Source organism: Pezoporus flaviventris, unplaced genomic scaffold, assembly GCF_033815535.1.
Source record: "Pezoporus flaviventris isolate CSIRO_AGI_PZ_B2104156 unplaced genomic scaffold, CSIRO_AGI_Pfla_v1 ptg000029l, whole genome shotgun sequence".
Lineage (NCBI taxonomy): Eukaryota > Metazoa > Chordata > Aves > Psittaciformes > Psittacidae > Pezoporus > Pezoporus flaviventris.
In genome coordinates this window covers 8782351-8798542 of record NW_026892577.1, presented here as the reverse complement: position 1 = coordinate 8798542, position 16192 = coordinate 8782351, and the positions used below count along the sequence as shown (strand labels likewise).

The window sequence follows — 16192 nt, the reverse complement described above, 5'->3', positions numbered from 1 at the left end:
GGACAGTTACCTAAGGGTGAACCTTTGAGCAACATTTCACTTGAGATGTTTGAGATGTATTGGCTGCTGAAGTGTTTGATTTCTCCAGATGTTTTATCTTCTGGGTTCAAGCAAGTGTTTGTGTTTGATTATATTCTCCCCTCTTTCTATTTTTTCTGTGTAATACACGTGCAGCCAAATCCTGAAGTGGTATAAATCTGCTGGACTAAATGGTTTAAGCCTGCTGAGTTTCTGCTTTGCAGGAATGACATTTTCAGTCATGCATCACATTCAGGACAAACAAGATTCATGGGAGAGCTTCCCAGCTGTGCAATGGTACCATGCACTCTGGAAGAGTATGTGCTGAAAGTAAGTGTGGCATAAAAGCTGGTGAGGTTTACCCACTGCCAAGGGAAAGTGGGAAGGAGAACTGGAGTTAGAACTCCTGCTTGAACACAGTTTCAGGGGCCTTCTGCATCCCTGCTATGTACTATTTCCTGTTCCTCCCTTCTCCTTCCTTCTCCCACTGAGTGCCCTGGCACCATATATTGCTATGGTTTCCATGGGTTGATCTTGGTCCAGGATGTGCCTTCTGTGTTGACAACACAAAAACAGGAGTTGTGGTTTCTTCTGTAGCTTTGAATGTGGTGGTGTTTCCTATCTCTAATACCCCACAATTAGGACTACACTAAGAAATGTTGTGAAGACCCAGCAACAATCTGCCTAATTAAATCCATTCCACCACACAAGTCCTTCTCCACCTACTCATTTCTAACCTGTGTACACAATTGTCACAGGTTCTTTTTGTATTGTACGCTCTCCATTTCTTGGAGCTTGCCTCTATGAGGCAGAACTTGGATGTAGAAAGGTGTCCCCAGCAAACCCACAACTCCAGGCTCTTGGGTCTCCCCCATCCCACTTTCTCTCCCTGATCCCATGAGCTGAGTCAGGTCTAAATGAGAGAAGGTGACTGATTCCTGGATAGTTTCTGTTTCACAAAAAACAACAGAGGAATTTGGTGCAGGCTACAATCTGCAGGAGTAGTTTGGACAGTGAGCAGAGACCAAAGCCAACAACCCTATGTGATTACAGTGTAAATAAAGATGAACGAGAGTAAAGAATGGCAGCACACTGAGGACACAGCAGGATCTGGATTGCAGTCAGTGCTTGGAAATGGAATACAAGTTTTATCTTTTGTTTCTATTTCTCTTTCATAGGGAAATTTGTAAATCATCTCTCTCCCTCTTTCCTTTTTTTAGTCTGGAATAATTAAAGCAACAAAAACTTTAATCTCATTAGTGGCTTGTGTACAAATGTAGGTTAGTGAAAGATCTGGCGTAATGAGAAAAAACATTATTTCTCTGCCTGGTAAATCTCACAATAAGGGTGATACTGACATTTAATGAATGTCAGAAAGATTTGGGTTTCAGTACATACAGAATTTTTAAAATCTGGAACTTGTCTTTTCAGTGATGTTTTAGGTTATTTTATATTTAAGGTCGCCAAGAAGTTGTCATGTTATAATGACAATAAGCATGGTTGTTGTCAGGGATTTTGTTGTTTATGTGTACTGAGATGTTCCCCCTACCAATGAGAAGCTGTAGTTTTGTTTATGGCTTTTAAAGTCTGGTCACCTCCTATTTCCTCCTATTACACACCTCTTTGGAAATCCAGCTGCAGTTGATTGAAGAGCTGCTCCTTCCTGAGATAATCACAGGTGGCCAAGGGGAATAGCAAGCTGTTACTTGATCGAAAACTAAGCACCCTGCAGCACTTGTGCAGTGTTTCTGGATGGACGGAGTATTTTGTCTGGGTACCTAGTGTTATTTGTTAATTAAACCATGATTTTACTATGATTTTGCTTTCTTTGGTAAAGGTGTGAGCTTCCAACATGTGCAGTCCATTAGTATTTGTGACGATGGTACTCTGGTGATGTATTCCATCAATGATCATTGTTACATCGGTCCTTTCCTTCCAGACACTTAAGTAAGCCCACAGGTTTCCCTGCATGTGAAGGAGGGCTGCATAGTTGGAATAGCATGTAGGGAGACCTGTGTTCAGCAGCCAGTTCTGCTGCTGATTTTCTGGTCCAAGCTCAGAAGTCTCTGGTACTATTCAATTTTATATGAGCGCTTTTGTCATCCCATTTGTGAGATGATGTGTGCCTCAGTTTTGAATTACAGTCCGAGTCTTTCCACTGCTTTTTGAGTGCTCCAATTGTTTCTGTATACTGCCTTACTCAGTACAAGCCTTGTGTTGCTTTGAAGCGGCATGTGTCATTTTGATCCTGGAAATCAGTTTATTAGTTAACCAGATGAACCATGTGGTGTGATCAGTGACTGCTGCTGCCGAGTGACCTACTCAAAATAATTAAGAAAAACTCTGCTAATAACCTTACAGTGATGATCATTTATAATTCCACTTCTACTCGCTGCAGTCAGCATTCACCAGGTGGAAGGGATGTTGCTGTCTTTGCAGATCGCTTGCCTACAGTCTATATCCCAATTATGTTATTTCTGGTGATTATTTTACAATTCATTAAGTAGTAAGTTTGTGCAACACGAAAGTTCAGCAGTAAAGAAACTGAGTCAGCTAAGAAAGGCTTGATTTTTAGACAGCTAAACCCGTGTATTCATCAGAATAGCTCCCTTGACATTATGCACATTACTTTTTAGTCTGATTTTTTATTGTTCTTGAGTGATACCTAGCTGTCTGTATTAGAGTCAAGGTCCATTGTGCTCAGTACTAGAGGCATGGAAGGCCTCCCAACACAGGCTATACAAGGGGCCAGGAAAAGGCTAAACAATCCTAGGATGTCATAGGAACAGAATCTCTGACATCAAGCTCCATGACTGTGTATTGCTTTCTGCAGAGGAGATTCATGAGAAATTATTTGCTTAATGGAAGCATACCTCTGGCTGACTCTAGTTCTTTCTTCTTTTTCTCTCCCATGCACAGAGTATTTGGGCACTTCAGTCTCCGTTCTGAATGGCAGCTGGTCAAGGTGGACTACAAGTCGATCTTCAACCGAAGGTGTAACAAAGATGACTACCAAACCTGGCATCTGCACAATCAGGTACTCTCACTGTGTAGGGAGAGGGTGATGAAGGTTCCTTTTCCCATACTCTGTGTTGCCAGGTAGGAATGTACTTGTTCTTTTCAGCAGATCATATGGATTTTTTGCATCCCTCAAGTCACAGTTGTAACCCATTACTGCTTTACTTCTCCTGAAGCATATGCATGAATAAACACAGGGCCAGAATTCTCTGGGCAAGTCAGGGAGACTGTTAACTTCTCTTTGTATGAAAATATTCCACTGCACCAGCTGCAGTGCCCTCACTGCTCAGGGCAATGTAAAACCTCACCTTGTGACTGAATTTGTAGGAGACACTGAACTTTTTGTAGCTCTGTCAGCGACTCATGAAAATAATTTTCTTTCACTTTGCCTTTATTTTCTCTACTCAAAAATGAAAATAAAAACATATATTCATCCTGCAAGTCCTGCAGGTGTCTGCAAAACTCTGGGGAGCCCTTGAATAAAAGACACTAGAGAAGACCAAATTGTTTCATTTTATTCAAGGATACATGCTTTGCTTTTCATACCTTCTGGTTTATTTTCATGCTGAATACATTTTGAGTCTGAAGGCACTAGAACTGAGAGACCTCAGCTCTGAAGATTACTTATGGGTTACTGGCCACCAGTACGATGTCCCACTCCCTGCAGGCAGCATAACTAGAGCCAGAACTGTTGGCATTGAGATGTTTCTGAATGAAATCCATGCATTAGAAATGAGCATTAATTTGGCAAGGTGGTGTTAGATAGATGAAGTCATAGAATTGAATATATGAAAATAATGTAGATGACAGAAAAGGGAAGATGCGTAGCATGGCTGCCATCTTGGGAATCATTTTACGGGAAAGAGAAGTATTTTAATTAGGTGTTGTTCTTTTTCCTTACTTGCACACAGACAAATTATTTCTGCGTCACAGAAATTTCTGTTTATAGCAGCTCACCTAAATGTCAAATGTTTCTTTTAGACTGGCTACTCCCAGTAGTAACCTTTCTGTTCAAAAAGCTCAGTGTAACATGCCATCAAAATTATTTGAGGCCTATAACAAAGCCAGGTCTATCAAGGAAAGAGGAGGGAACCCAGGAGTCCTGGATTCTACCCCTAGATTTTGTCCCTGCCCTGGGTCTTGGGCTTGGGCACTTCTTAGTAGATTGCTTCTGTCATATGAAAAAAAAACTGGAGTACATTCACGTTGTCTTTTCAGGATAATTCATAGCACTAAAAATATTGGTGGATGCCTTTTGAAATATGGCATAAGTGGGTGCAATGGCCTGGGCACCCAGGCTTTTTGGACACATTGTCATTGTCATCCCAGCTCAATGCTTAGGGTCCTCCCAAGGTGGCTTTCAGGTTTGCAAAGCCGCAAAAGGGAGCTATGCTCTTAGCTCCCAACTCTCCCAGTAGTAATTTCTTACTTTACTTGCCCTTTGTATCTTTTGACAAAATGTTCCATTTAGGGACCAGCTGCTGCCGTAACTCTGCTTTTCTTTCTCCTATTTCTCCTTGGCTGCTGAAGGGAGAGCCTTGTGTCATGGGAGAGAGGAAGATCTATAAAAAACGCAAGCCTGGAGCCCAGTGTTCCCTGGGTCGGGACTATTCCCAAACTGTTGTGTCTGAACCATGTGTCTGCGGTCAAGGGGACTTTGAGTGGTGAGTATGTGGCTCTGGGGACTTTTGTGGGGATTGTTCTTGTTGCATGATCAGTGGCTGAGCTACTGCCCAGACAGAAAACCTTGCAAAGAAACGGGTTCTTATGCAGCTTTGTGGCTGTGATCGTATTATATAGCATAGATGTTTGCTCATGCCTATTGCTTGAGGGAAGGTATCCCCTTCATCTGTGACAGAGATTTGTTTATCTCCATCAGAATTCCAAACCTGGAATTCAAAAGCAGAAAGTTTCAAGTACTGATTGACTCTTTTTTTGTCCATCATTCTAGAAGAGTGATACCTGGGACTCTTCTCTGGTCCAAAGCATGTCCTTTATGGGAGAAGGAGGGAATTTCTGTCCTTACTTTCAGAGTCATTGAATACCTAGGGAGTAAGCTAGCAAAATGTGCACATTTTTATCATTATTCTTTTGAATTCCTGGGAAGTATTTGTTACTTTTTAGCAATGCTTTATTGAGAAATTTTCTGAAAAGACTTCTGTGACGTGGCTATACAGCCCAACCATCGCAAATGTAGCTACTAGTTTTGCATAAATATTGGTGTATCTAACTTAACGGGGCTGTAACTTCCAAACTGCTTTAAGGTCACTTTGAAAGCTGCTTAAAAATAAAATAGTGGAAAAATGAACCACTGCTTGATATTGCTTGACAATCAGGGAAAGGAGATGGAACATGTATAACAATCAGGATCTCTGCAAAAGGGATTCCTACTGGGAACCTGTGATAGGCAATATTGCAAAGATTTAAGACTGTCAGTAGGTGTGATTCTTGAGCTTAAATGATCAGAATGTCTTTTAAATGGAGTTCAAAATATCCTGAAAGCAGATCAGCTGAGAAAACATTTTCATTTTTATAGTAGGTTATCAGGATCAGTGTCTGATTCAGTAGCAGTGTAATTCCTGGAAATTTTGCTTCCTTTTGAGTCCTTCCCGAAGAGGTGTGAGGTATGAGATCTTCACAGCTGAGGCTCACACTTCTTTTTAGAACATGGACACATTGAAACTCAGAAAAATGAATAAAAATATAGAGCAAAGTGTTTTCTTCAATATTAGAATCACAGAATGGTTAGGGTTGGAAAGAACCTTAAGATCATCCAGTTCCAAACCCCCTGCCACGGGCAGGGATGCCTCACACTAGACCATGCCACCCAAGGTTCTGTCCAATCTGGCCTTGAACATTGCCAGGGATGGAGCATTCACAGCTTCCCTGGGGAGCCCATTCCAGTGCCTCACCAACCCTACAGTAAGGAATTTCTTCCTTACATGCAATCTAAACTTCCCCTGTTTAAGTTTGAACCCGTTACCCCTTGTCCTATCACTACAGTGCCTAAAGAAGAGCCCCTCCCCAGCATCCCTATAGGCCCCCTTCAGATACTGGAAGGCTGCTATGAGGTCTCCACGCAGCCTTCTCTTCTCCAGGCTGAACAGCCCCAACTTTCTCAGCCTGTCTTCATACAGGAGGTGCTCCAGTCCCCTGATCAGCCTCATGGCCTCCTCTGGACTTGTTCTAACACCTCCATGTCCTTCTTTTAAGGACACCAGAACTTCACACAGTACTCCAAGTGGGGTCTCATGAGAGTAGAGTAGAGGGGCAGGATCACCTCCTTTGACCTGCTGGTCATGCTCCTTTTGATACAGCCCAAGGTACAGCAGCAAATATTGCAGTAGTTTGTCTTTAAGAGAGGTTTAGGAATATGGAGCAGAGATTTTAATCTTATCTGGATGGATGTTTAATTTGTTCCTAGTGCCAAAATTACATCTGAGACTCCTTAGCTTGACTTGGGAGATCTTTTCTCCTTTGTTCTCATCATGGGAACTTGCAGGATGAACTAGCTTTCGTGTCCTGCAGTATCTGCCCTTGGCATTTGCATATGCCTCTGAGCTGAACCAAGCGCCAGTCTCCAGAGATGTCTGTGAATTTGTTCACTCTTTTTTTTTTTTTCTTCCAGCTTTGTGCCTCACCACCTTTCTGTTTTCACAGTGAAATTTGCCTTTTCTAAGCTGTAAGTTGAAAATTGTGGTAGCTAAATTGGCCTTAAGTGCTCTTCTGCCTTGAGAAGGTCTACATCAGAATGCACTTTTTCAATCGATATGTTCCTTGCATGAATTTAGTATCATTTTTGCTTAACTTTCCCACTAACATGAGAGAATATTGCTGTTAACCTTGTCAGTCCTGCAGAGGAAATGCAGTTAGAGGATAGCAATCTGACTTTTGTTTCAGGCTTTGCACTGTTAGGAGAATTGTTAACTGGCTTCTGAATGCAAAATTGTTATAGCTGGTGATAGAGAATCAGAAGAACCAGCTTCAGTTTAAGGGTGCATTTTGCTGCTAGTCTTAAGGGCTGACTGGAAGAAGGGGGGGGGGACGCTATCAATTTGAAGAAAATACTAGAGGTGCTGGAAGTGGGCACAAAGCTTGATTAACTTAGAAGCAACTAACAAAGAGGAAGGGTGGACTCATCTGCTCTGACTTGTGACTTCTAAAGCATAAGACCACTATTTAGTCAGTGGCAGGATACAGGTTATTCTAGAATATGATTCATCCACCTTCTTTTGGATGTCAATATGAAAAGAGGAGATAGGTCCCCACCATAAGTATCTGCTGTGGGAAGGATAGTTCTGACTCTTTCACTTGATGCTTTTGAAAAGGAAAGATCTCAGCCTTTTCTGGCTGGGTTCGCAGTTGTCTGTTGTTCTTGGAAGCACTGACTGGCCTGTCAGTGTATGAACTGTTCTCATGTGTCAACAGGTCCTATGGAGTGTCAGGGAAAGAATGAGGAGGGCTGACAGCTGGGGTTGTGTGAGTACAGTGACCAGCAGGTCCCAACAACAGGCTATCTACTTCCCTAGTAAGTAGGTTTGGAGGTTGGTCTGGTCACAGCATCCCATGCTACAAGCTGTGATGACACTTGCCTTCAGGAGCTGTACAAACAGGACAAATCACTGCAGGAGCCCTATAGCACAAGCTGTGAGTGCTGTGCTCCCTCCCATTTGGTCATAGGAGCCTTTCCTCTGTCTGCCTCATGTTACTGTGCTTTTTCCTGCTGTTAGATATAAGGCTGGTCTGAGTTTCGGGAGCAGAAATCATCATCCAGGGCCCCAGTTCAACAAATCCTCATGAGTCAAGAATCAGGGGTGACTCCTGCCAACCCTTGCAGTCATTTCCAGAAGCAAACCCTGGCCTTTTTCTGACAGAGAGAATGGCAGAAGGAACTCAGCAGTGTTATTAAAGTGCTCACTGATCTTTCTTTTCCCTCCTCCTGCTTTTTTATTTACACTGTCAAGATAGCTTTCCAGAGAAAGACAGCCCAGCAGCTGGACTTGATTATTTCCTTAACTTATGCGAACCCTGGGGCTTATGAGAAGGAAGGTGGGCAGCATGCAGGGTTTTAATATACATTTACCAGAAGTTAATGAACAAGCACAGAACCTTGAGGGCATACAGCGATGTTGTCTTTAATTTTATTAAATATTTATGCAGCTCTTTTCTTCGTTGGGGCAAAGTACAGCTCCTTCTGAATATTTTTAATTACCAAGTCACTGCCAGGCATTTTTGACTGTGCAGGTCGGACCCACTGAGAATGATTAAATTGAATGTTGAGAGAAAGAGCATTAGGGAATCTCCAAACCTTTTAAAGTAGCTTGCAGAATTTTTACCCTCTAAGAAAGGAACAGCAGCAGCCTGGATCTCTGGGGACATAGCACAGTTTAGTCTCACCAAAGCTCTTCCTAGAGTCTTTCTGTTGGCAATGCAGGCTCTGAATAGGGGAAGAATAAAACTCAATAGTGTCCTAAAGAGCACAGAGAGCTTTCAAGGCAGTGGCTTCTGTAGTGTCTGTGTTTCCACAGAGATTTAATTTTTTGGCATCTGTTAACTTGCTTCAGGCAAAAATTCAGAATCTCTTTATTTGCCCTTTGAATCCAGCCTGCCAATAAAGGCTATGCATAGAAACTGGATCCAGAGCCTATTAGAATTTACGGAAAGCTTTGGATTAATCCTATTGCTGGCATGCAAAGGCAGCTGTAAAAAGAAGTCTTGGATGTGGTTGTATACATTTCTACTCTTTGGTGGTCCAAGGAAGCATCAATACCCTGGATTACCTTCCCCATGTGACACAATACCGTGTAATCCTTAGGCTACCAAGTTGGCTGTGTTGTAAGCTTAAGTGTTGGAAAAACACTGGCTATATTTTTCTTTCAGGCCAGTCATGGCTCAGTTAAAGAGCAGGGAGGCCATTAACATATGTAAATATACATACCTTGGCTAATTGTTCAGGAAGTGCTCCTAGTGTTTTATATTCCTAACTGCTCTGTTGAGAAAAAGTGGTATTAGATCTTGGAATTAACCTGGTTTGTTCTGAAACCAAGACTGCGAATTGCAAGCAAACCAAAAGAACCCAATTTTTGTTGCCTAAGGAAACATAAGTCCCCCAGTGCTTTGCAAGGTTGGTAGTTCTGGTGTTGTCAGGTATCGCATACCTTCTGTGAACTGTGTCCTGCCTCTCAAAGAGATTAAGCACTTTGTCTCTGAATGAGCCCAATCCATCATGTCATGCCATCCAGCAGAGAGTTACTAGCACACACTTGCTTTGGGGAGCAAAAACATCACCTAAAAGTCTGATCTAAATCTAGTGAATGGGTAGAGTGATGCACTCATGGCTTATCTCCATAGTGACTATGGGTACGAGAGACACAGCAACAATCATTGTGTCCCAGCCTTCTGGTTCAGCCCGTCCTCCCTGTCCAAGGAGTGCAGCATGGGTCAGAGCTACTTGAACAGCACTGGGTAAGTGAAACTTGCAATCTCGCTGCAGTTTGGTGACCTTGCAGTAGACAATAGAACCTGGATGGTTCTTTTTTGTCTGCATCCCATCTGGCTTTTTTCCAGTCTTATTCATGAAGTAATGTTTACAGCAGCATCTGTGTGGAGCATTGCCTCATTCCTCAGAGATAGGGAGAAGCACATTAACATAAGTGACATGTAGATACTGTACTGTTTTCAGGTGATGTATGATCTCTGAAGCATAGACTTGAAGCTCTCCTTTGCTGCAAAATTAAAACAAATCAGGAAGGTCTATCTGAGAGACAGCTGAACATTTAAAAGGGCGAGTTTGAGATATTTCACACTGGTTTTCGTTGAACCTCTTCATATCTTACAGCTCCTATTTATAGAAGCTTCCCTTCTGGGAAGGCTCAAATGACAATTTTTAGTCTCTTTCCCCTTCCACCCCTCTGCCATTTTCACTTTGTATATAGAACACTTTTTGATTTCAGACAAGCTACATGTGCTAGTTTCTCTTGGTTTTACCCAGAACCAATGGCAAGTGCTGGTTTATTATGGTAATATTGTTTTGCAAATGCTATTCCATTGTGGAGGTGGTACTCTGAAACTCTGGTTGCACTGGCTGGTGTAAAACTGAGATGTTCTTCGCAGGCAGTGCAGGCCCTGAAGACTTTGTAGGGCTGCTTCTGAGTCATGGGTCCTGCATACTGTCTTGTTATGACAGGGTTGTTTGTGGCTGGTTGATACGAGTGGCTGAATAAAGTGAGGCTGCTGGCAGTCTGGAGTCACTCAACTTCAGAGACCCCCTTTCAGCTGAAAATTTGCTATAAATATGTGATATAATTACAGGAGCCCTGGCCAGTACAACTGGTTGCAGCCTTGTCAGAGAGCAAGAAGAAAGTAGCTGGGGTCTGTGTCTTCTTAACCAATCCTGTATTTTTACTGTGAAATTGCCAGCGAGGGCTAATCCTCCTCATCAACATTGGGAATAGCCAAGTGTCTTGCTAGTTAGCAAACCTCCTCCATGAAAAGCTGAGAGAAAAACCCATTCGTTGAACTGTTCAAAAGTTAGACTGGACAAAACTCTTGGCAGATCATTCCAAGCACCTTTGAGCAGAGGCAGACAAAATATAATAAAAAGCATCATTAAAAAACTGGGATGCATGGTCCAATCCTGCAGGAATGGGGAGTTGGAGGAGTTCTCTGCATTTTAGCAGTGCAGAGTGGTTCACCTTCACAATGTGTGTCTTTTCTCAGCTATGCTGCTGAGAATCTGTGGAGAAGGTTGCGTTGTGATTTGTTTGGCTCTCTCCAATTCAATAAAGTGGTAGGTTTCTTTGATTTTCCTTTTCAGTGAGGGAGTCATGCAGGTAGTTAGCCTTTGGAAAAGCACATGAATTAATATTGAGAAACAAAAACAAAAGAAACTTTTCTGCCCACTGCCTAAGCCCAATCTCCTTTTGTTACTGTTCCCCAGGTACCGAAGGATTGTGTCTAACAACTGCACAGATGGCTTGCGAGAGAAGTACATGGCCAAGGTGGAGAAGTGCCCTGGAAGAGCACCTCGTGGACTGCGCATCCTCACTACTGATGGAAAGTTGGTCACGGAGCAGGGACACAATGCCACCTTCATCATCCTTATGGAAGAGGTACGTTAGTGGTCTCAGCAAACTTTTCACTGCATGGCAAGAATGGCATTCTTTTCCTTCACCTGAGGTTTAGGAAAATTAATGAAAGGGCTACAAGCAAAACATATAAAAAAATCCCATTGGGTCAAGCTAAAAGAGTACTTGGCTGGTTATCATGTCTATCAGTGATGGTGAAGCCAACCCTGAAGAAAGATAGATCTGGTAAAAAATATATCTCTCCATTAGCTTCTTACTGCCTCCAGTGAACTGCAGTTTATGGAGTTTATGAGGCAGAAACAGTGTCTCTATGCTTAATAATTCTGTTTCTGGGATGAAAAGCTTTAGCTGAATCTTTGCTGGGAAAGGTTAAGAACAGCAGGGAATATTTTCAGACTCATGGGGAGCAGTGAGGGACGTAGTTGTTTTGCAGTAGCAATTGAGCCTCCTCAAACCACCTCTGAGCAGCCCAGCCTATATCTATTTCATTTATTAATTGGTACGATTCTGCCTGTAGCCAACAGTAGTGTAAGTGATACCGGGCCATGCTGGTGCCTGAAGCATCACAATATTGAGGCACTTCTGGTGATCTCTCTGAGTCAGGTACCCCTCTGGGAAACATGTATGGTGCAGCCTCGATCACCAAGGCTTGTGGCTCTGTGGATAGTTGGAAGGCACTTGCTATATATTCAGGCTGACAGGAGGTGTTTTAAGTGTTTGTATTTCTCTTCTTGTCTGTGATTTGATTTGGTGTTTAGGGATATATGTGACTGCACCCCAAAAAACCCTGCTGTATTTGCAGCTGCTGCGTTTCCCTGCTGGCTTCTGACTGCCTGTGAAATGTGACATTGGAGGTCCAACAGTGATTTTCCCACTATATATTGTATTACATCTGTTTTCTGGTTAAACAAAACAGTCAATTCGCAGCATCACTTCTAACATCTTTTGGTGTCTCAGGAGAGACAGCCAGGGAGTGAGGTGATGTTAGAGAACCGCAAGTACGTTTTGTCATCTACTCTGTCCTGTGTACTTCATTTTGGTACAGTACCTGGAGACGGCTGGGAGCCAGCCATGTCATGGTCATGAGCATAGCAATAACACCAGCAAGGACAGACTGGATGGCTGTCTGCTCAGTATCCTCTGACAACAAGCAGCATTAAGTCTCTGAGGAAAATATGCTAGAAGCATTGCAAGCCTTATGCCCCTTCTCCTCCCAGTCTCAGAAGTAGCTTCCATTGGCAACTTAGACCTTCAAGAACAGAAGAAGCTGTTGTAAATCTGAGCATCTGCCATGGAGAAATTTTTTCTCATGATACCTTGGTTTTTATTTATTTCTTTCTTTTAACACACACTCTTCTATTAATTTAAATTCTTATACAGTAACTGTTTCTTTGGGGCCACACTAATCTGACAGGGCCTCTTTACATACTTCCTCAGAAGTTCATGCATGTTCTGCTTTTATACAAAGGGGATTTCTTATCTACCTGGCTGATTCTTTTATATTCTGGAGGCTTGACATGGTAAGATGATTTCTGTAGACAGTCAGAGTTGGAGTTCCAAAAAGAACAGACATAATCTGAAAATTAGGAATCTAGTAGTAATTTATTAAGGAAATCAAGCGGAACTGCTGCGTACAAAGAATGATAAACAGATGGAGAATAAGGCAGCAGTCAAGGTAGCTGAAGAGTGGAGTCTTTACAAGGCTTTAGAGATTGAAGAGGCAGCTGAAAAAATATGTGAGGGCGTTCACTCTACGTCCTTTGTTGAAAAATAAGGACAGTTAGAAAAACATTGCATTGAAACAGGTATTTTTTTCCTAAGGGAAGAGGATTTTCAAGAACATGTCTTTGTGGGTGAACAGCTTATTCCACAGAGAGTTGTGTGTTAGGTTTGTTTCTTAAAAGAATAGATTTTTTTTAAAGGAAAAAAGTAAAAGAACATTGAGATTTTCACTGAAAGTATGGAACTGGCAGTGTTCAAGGCCAGGTTGGACAGGGCTTGGAATATAGTTGAAGGTGTCCCTGCAGGGTGATTGGAACCGTATGACCTTTAAGGTCCCTTCCAACCCAAACCATTCTGCAATTCTATGATTCTGGCCAAAAGTATTCCAGTCTTTCAGTGTGAACTTGAGAACAATGAATTGCCATCAAAGTGACATTCTTCCTTGTTAGCTAGAAGAAACAGTTTCTGTAGAACTCATACTTATTGCACACCTTGCTGTCATACAGATTCATTCCTGGGTCCTTTCACTTTCTCTGGTCAGTTTGTTTCCTGGTGGGATGTTTTGCACCTATGTCTGCATTTGCTTTCTGAGCCAAACAGCAGTCTGACAAGTCTTCCTGTAGATACATCTGTGTGGTCTCCATTCAACCTTCCGTTTCAGACTAACCCTGCTCAGCAACTTTGGGGTTTGCCGTCAGTTCCTTTCTACCTTCTAGTATGCACCCTCAATATATTGTTGTGACTGACCTTTCTGCTGTCCAAAAATAAATGAGGAATTTGTTAGAGTTAACTGAAAGCTTAACTTCTCAGGTTTTATAGATTTTGCTTTAGCAGTATTTTTCACAGTGATAATTCAGAATATGTGCATGAAAATGACAAACAAATGCACAATGACTGATGATTTTTAGTATGTTTTTAAAATATAGGGTTGAACTGTGATTTGGACTGTGATACATGCAGGCAGGAAAACTTTCCCAGGCTAGTCTTGATGGGGAGATTACTCTGAAGGGCTGTTCCATGGCAATCCATTCCACTACCCTTTGACAGCTCATTGGTTTCAGCACACAGAGCCCCAGTGTTTGAGACAACCCCTAGCTCATTCTGTTTTGATAGTTTATGGCGCTTAAAGCAATAAAATGTGCTTTCGAATATATATGGAGAATATTGTGTTTGGGGTTTGTTTTGTTTTGCTTGTTTGTTTTTTCTTTCCTTTTGAAATGCCTCCAATTCATTTCTGTTTTAATTCATATTCATAAACTCCAGAATATCTGACATCATGTGTGGGGCTAGCAGACTTGTTTTAGCATTTTATATACTGAATACAGAGCTATGGAAAGGAGAAAGAAAATATAGTGTGATGGGATGGCTCTGTATTGAAGACCCAACTCATAATTGAGTGGAAAGATCATCTGCTTACTATTTAGTCACAAAATATGTGTCCTTGCTTCTCCACTTCATATCTTCTAATTTCAGATATAATCATGTTGGAGAAGCAAGGACGAAGTAGGAAAGAGAACTGTAAGGTGTGAGAGGGGAGCTGCCATGATGGGTGCAAGAGATTTCAGCCTAAGGTCATCAATGATGAATCCAGTGTAGATCATATTTTTATCCTCTGTTCAGTGTCTTCCATATGAGACTACGACAGTTTGTGGTCTTAGTACGTTTTCTTGAGAAGTGGCTTTTGGTTGTTAGTTTTGTTTTGTTTTAACAAGCTATGGGACCCTTTCTGCCAAATAACTGAATATCCCAAGAATATAATTTTGCCCTGATAGAGTGTTTTTTAGAGTGACTTAAAAAACTGTCAAAAGGATGTTATTATAGATAGTTTTAGAGTCACTACCACTCTAGTCCATTATGGGTTTTTTTTGGCTTATACTGTAATTTCATGTTCTGGTAGGACAGAAGTGAAAACGGTGCCCTGATCAAGTCAATAGACAAAACTCTGGCTCCTGTGAAATGGGAATGATGGAGCAAGGAAGGAGATAGATCTAAGATATTAACCAAATATACATATTTTTAAAACTACATGTGATAATCGAGTATATTGGTGTCTACCTGCAGACTCCAACTATACGCCTATGGCAAATTCACATCTGAAAAAAACCCTTCCTACACTTATTTGTTAATGCAGGCATAGCTTGATAGGAAGGTAAAGACTGGGGCCATGCTGTGGTCCAGATTATTTATGCAGGGTTCGTGCTTCAGTGTAGTCTGGCTTCTTGTCTATGCTCCCAGGTTTCCATCCAAGGGACAAGATCAAGTGCACTCTCAGAACTGGGACCGGTAATGGAACACAGTGTCCTGTCTCTGTCAGTGCCACAGTCGCCATCTACTCATGCTGATGACAACTCCCAGTAAGACAGCAGCTCCCATGAATTTGGAGTCAGTGGGAGCGAAGAACTGGGACCCCTTGCCTTTTGTGGCTGTTTCTGTCTCTGCAGGAGCCTTTGTTGTGCACTTTTGGTCTCAGTTGCTGATCGTTTCGGTTAGAACAGCCTGTGAGCTGTTTAATTGTGATTAAAGGACCTCTTTTTCCATGGTCAATATTCTGCCTTTATCCTGACTCTCCTGGGATGATAAGTCATGATGGATCAAATCAAACGGATCTGCGCTGTGTGTGAATGTGTTCAGACCAAATGGAAAATCACTTATGGATGTGAGATTCATAGTCAGAATTTAGGCTGCAAGACGTATTTTGCCACACACAGGTAAACTTGAAAACTACTGCCCAGAGGAAACCTGGTGCTCTTGGGTATAAACTTTTAGGGACTGCCAAAATGTGGTTATCCAGGCATTATTTTCCCTTTGTCTGATCTGCTGTTTTTCTAGGAAGTCATGGTTTGTTTTGTGCAATACCTGGCCCAGAGACTTTAGTGAAATCTATGGGTTCAGTGGTCTTCTTTAGTGAGCCCAGTAGACGTAGGACCCCGTAGGATTTGAGCTGGCGGTGAAGGGATTGGAGGTGCGTAAGAACTGCAGAGCTGGCTCTTGGTTATATGGTTATTTAAATCAGTATGCACTGGAACTGCACTTTACCTTTGATCCTGACTGTGCATTTACAGCTACAACAGGGTTTATGAGATGACCATGAAATATTTCTGAATTTTGTATTTGAAAAGCAAAAAAAAACAAAGCTAAATTAAGGAGCAGGGATTATTTTTTTTTTGGTTTATTGGTTTGTGGTTTGGTTTTGGGTTTGTGTTGTTTGATTGTTTTCTTTTTTATTTTGGAATCCCACTTTTATCCTAAATATATCTAGGGATTGGTTTCAGTTTTGGGCTGGGAGCATCTCCAAAAGTTAGTAGTATCTTCTTCACCCATAGTGAATATAGTGGAGACTTTTCATG

At 41.9% G+C, this 16192-nt stretch overlaps 1 protein-coding gene across 1 annotated transcript in view; it reads left to right on the top strand.

Annotated features, from left to right (window-relative positions):
- Positions 1–16192, top strand: part of SORCS3 (sortilin related VPS10 domain containing receptor 3) — a 300335-nt gene that overhangs the window by 258141 nt on the left and 26002 nt on the right. The window contains exons 15-18 of the mRNA XM_061458813.1: positions 2938–3055; positions 4567–4700; positions 9388–9501; positions 10976–11147. Coding sequence (XP_061314797.1) covers positions 2938–3055; positions 4567–4700; positions 9388–9501; positions 10976–11147 — 538 coding nt within the window. The remainder of the gene's footprint in view (positions 1–2937; positions 3056–4566; positions 4701–9387; positions 9502–10975; positions 11148–16192) is intronic.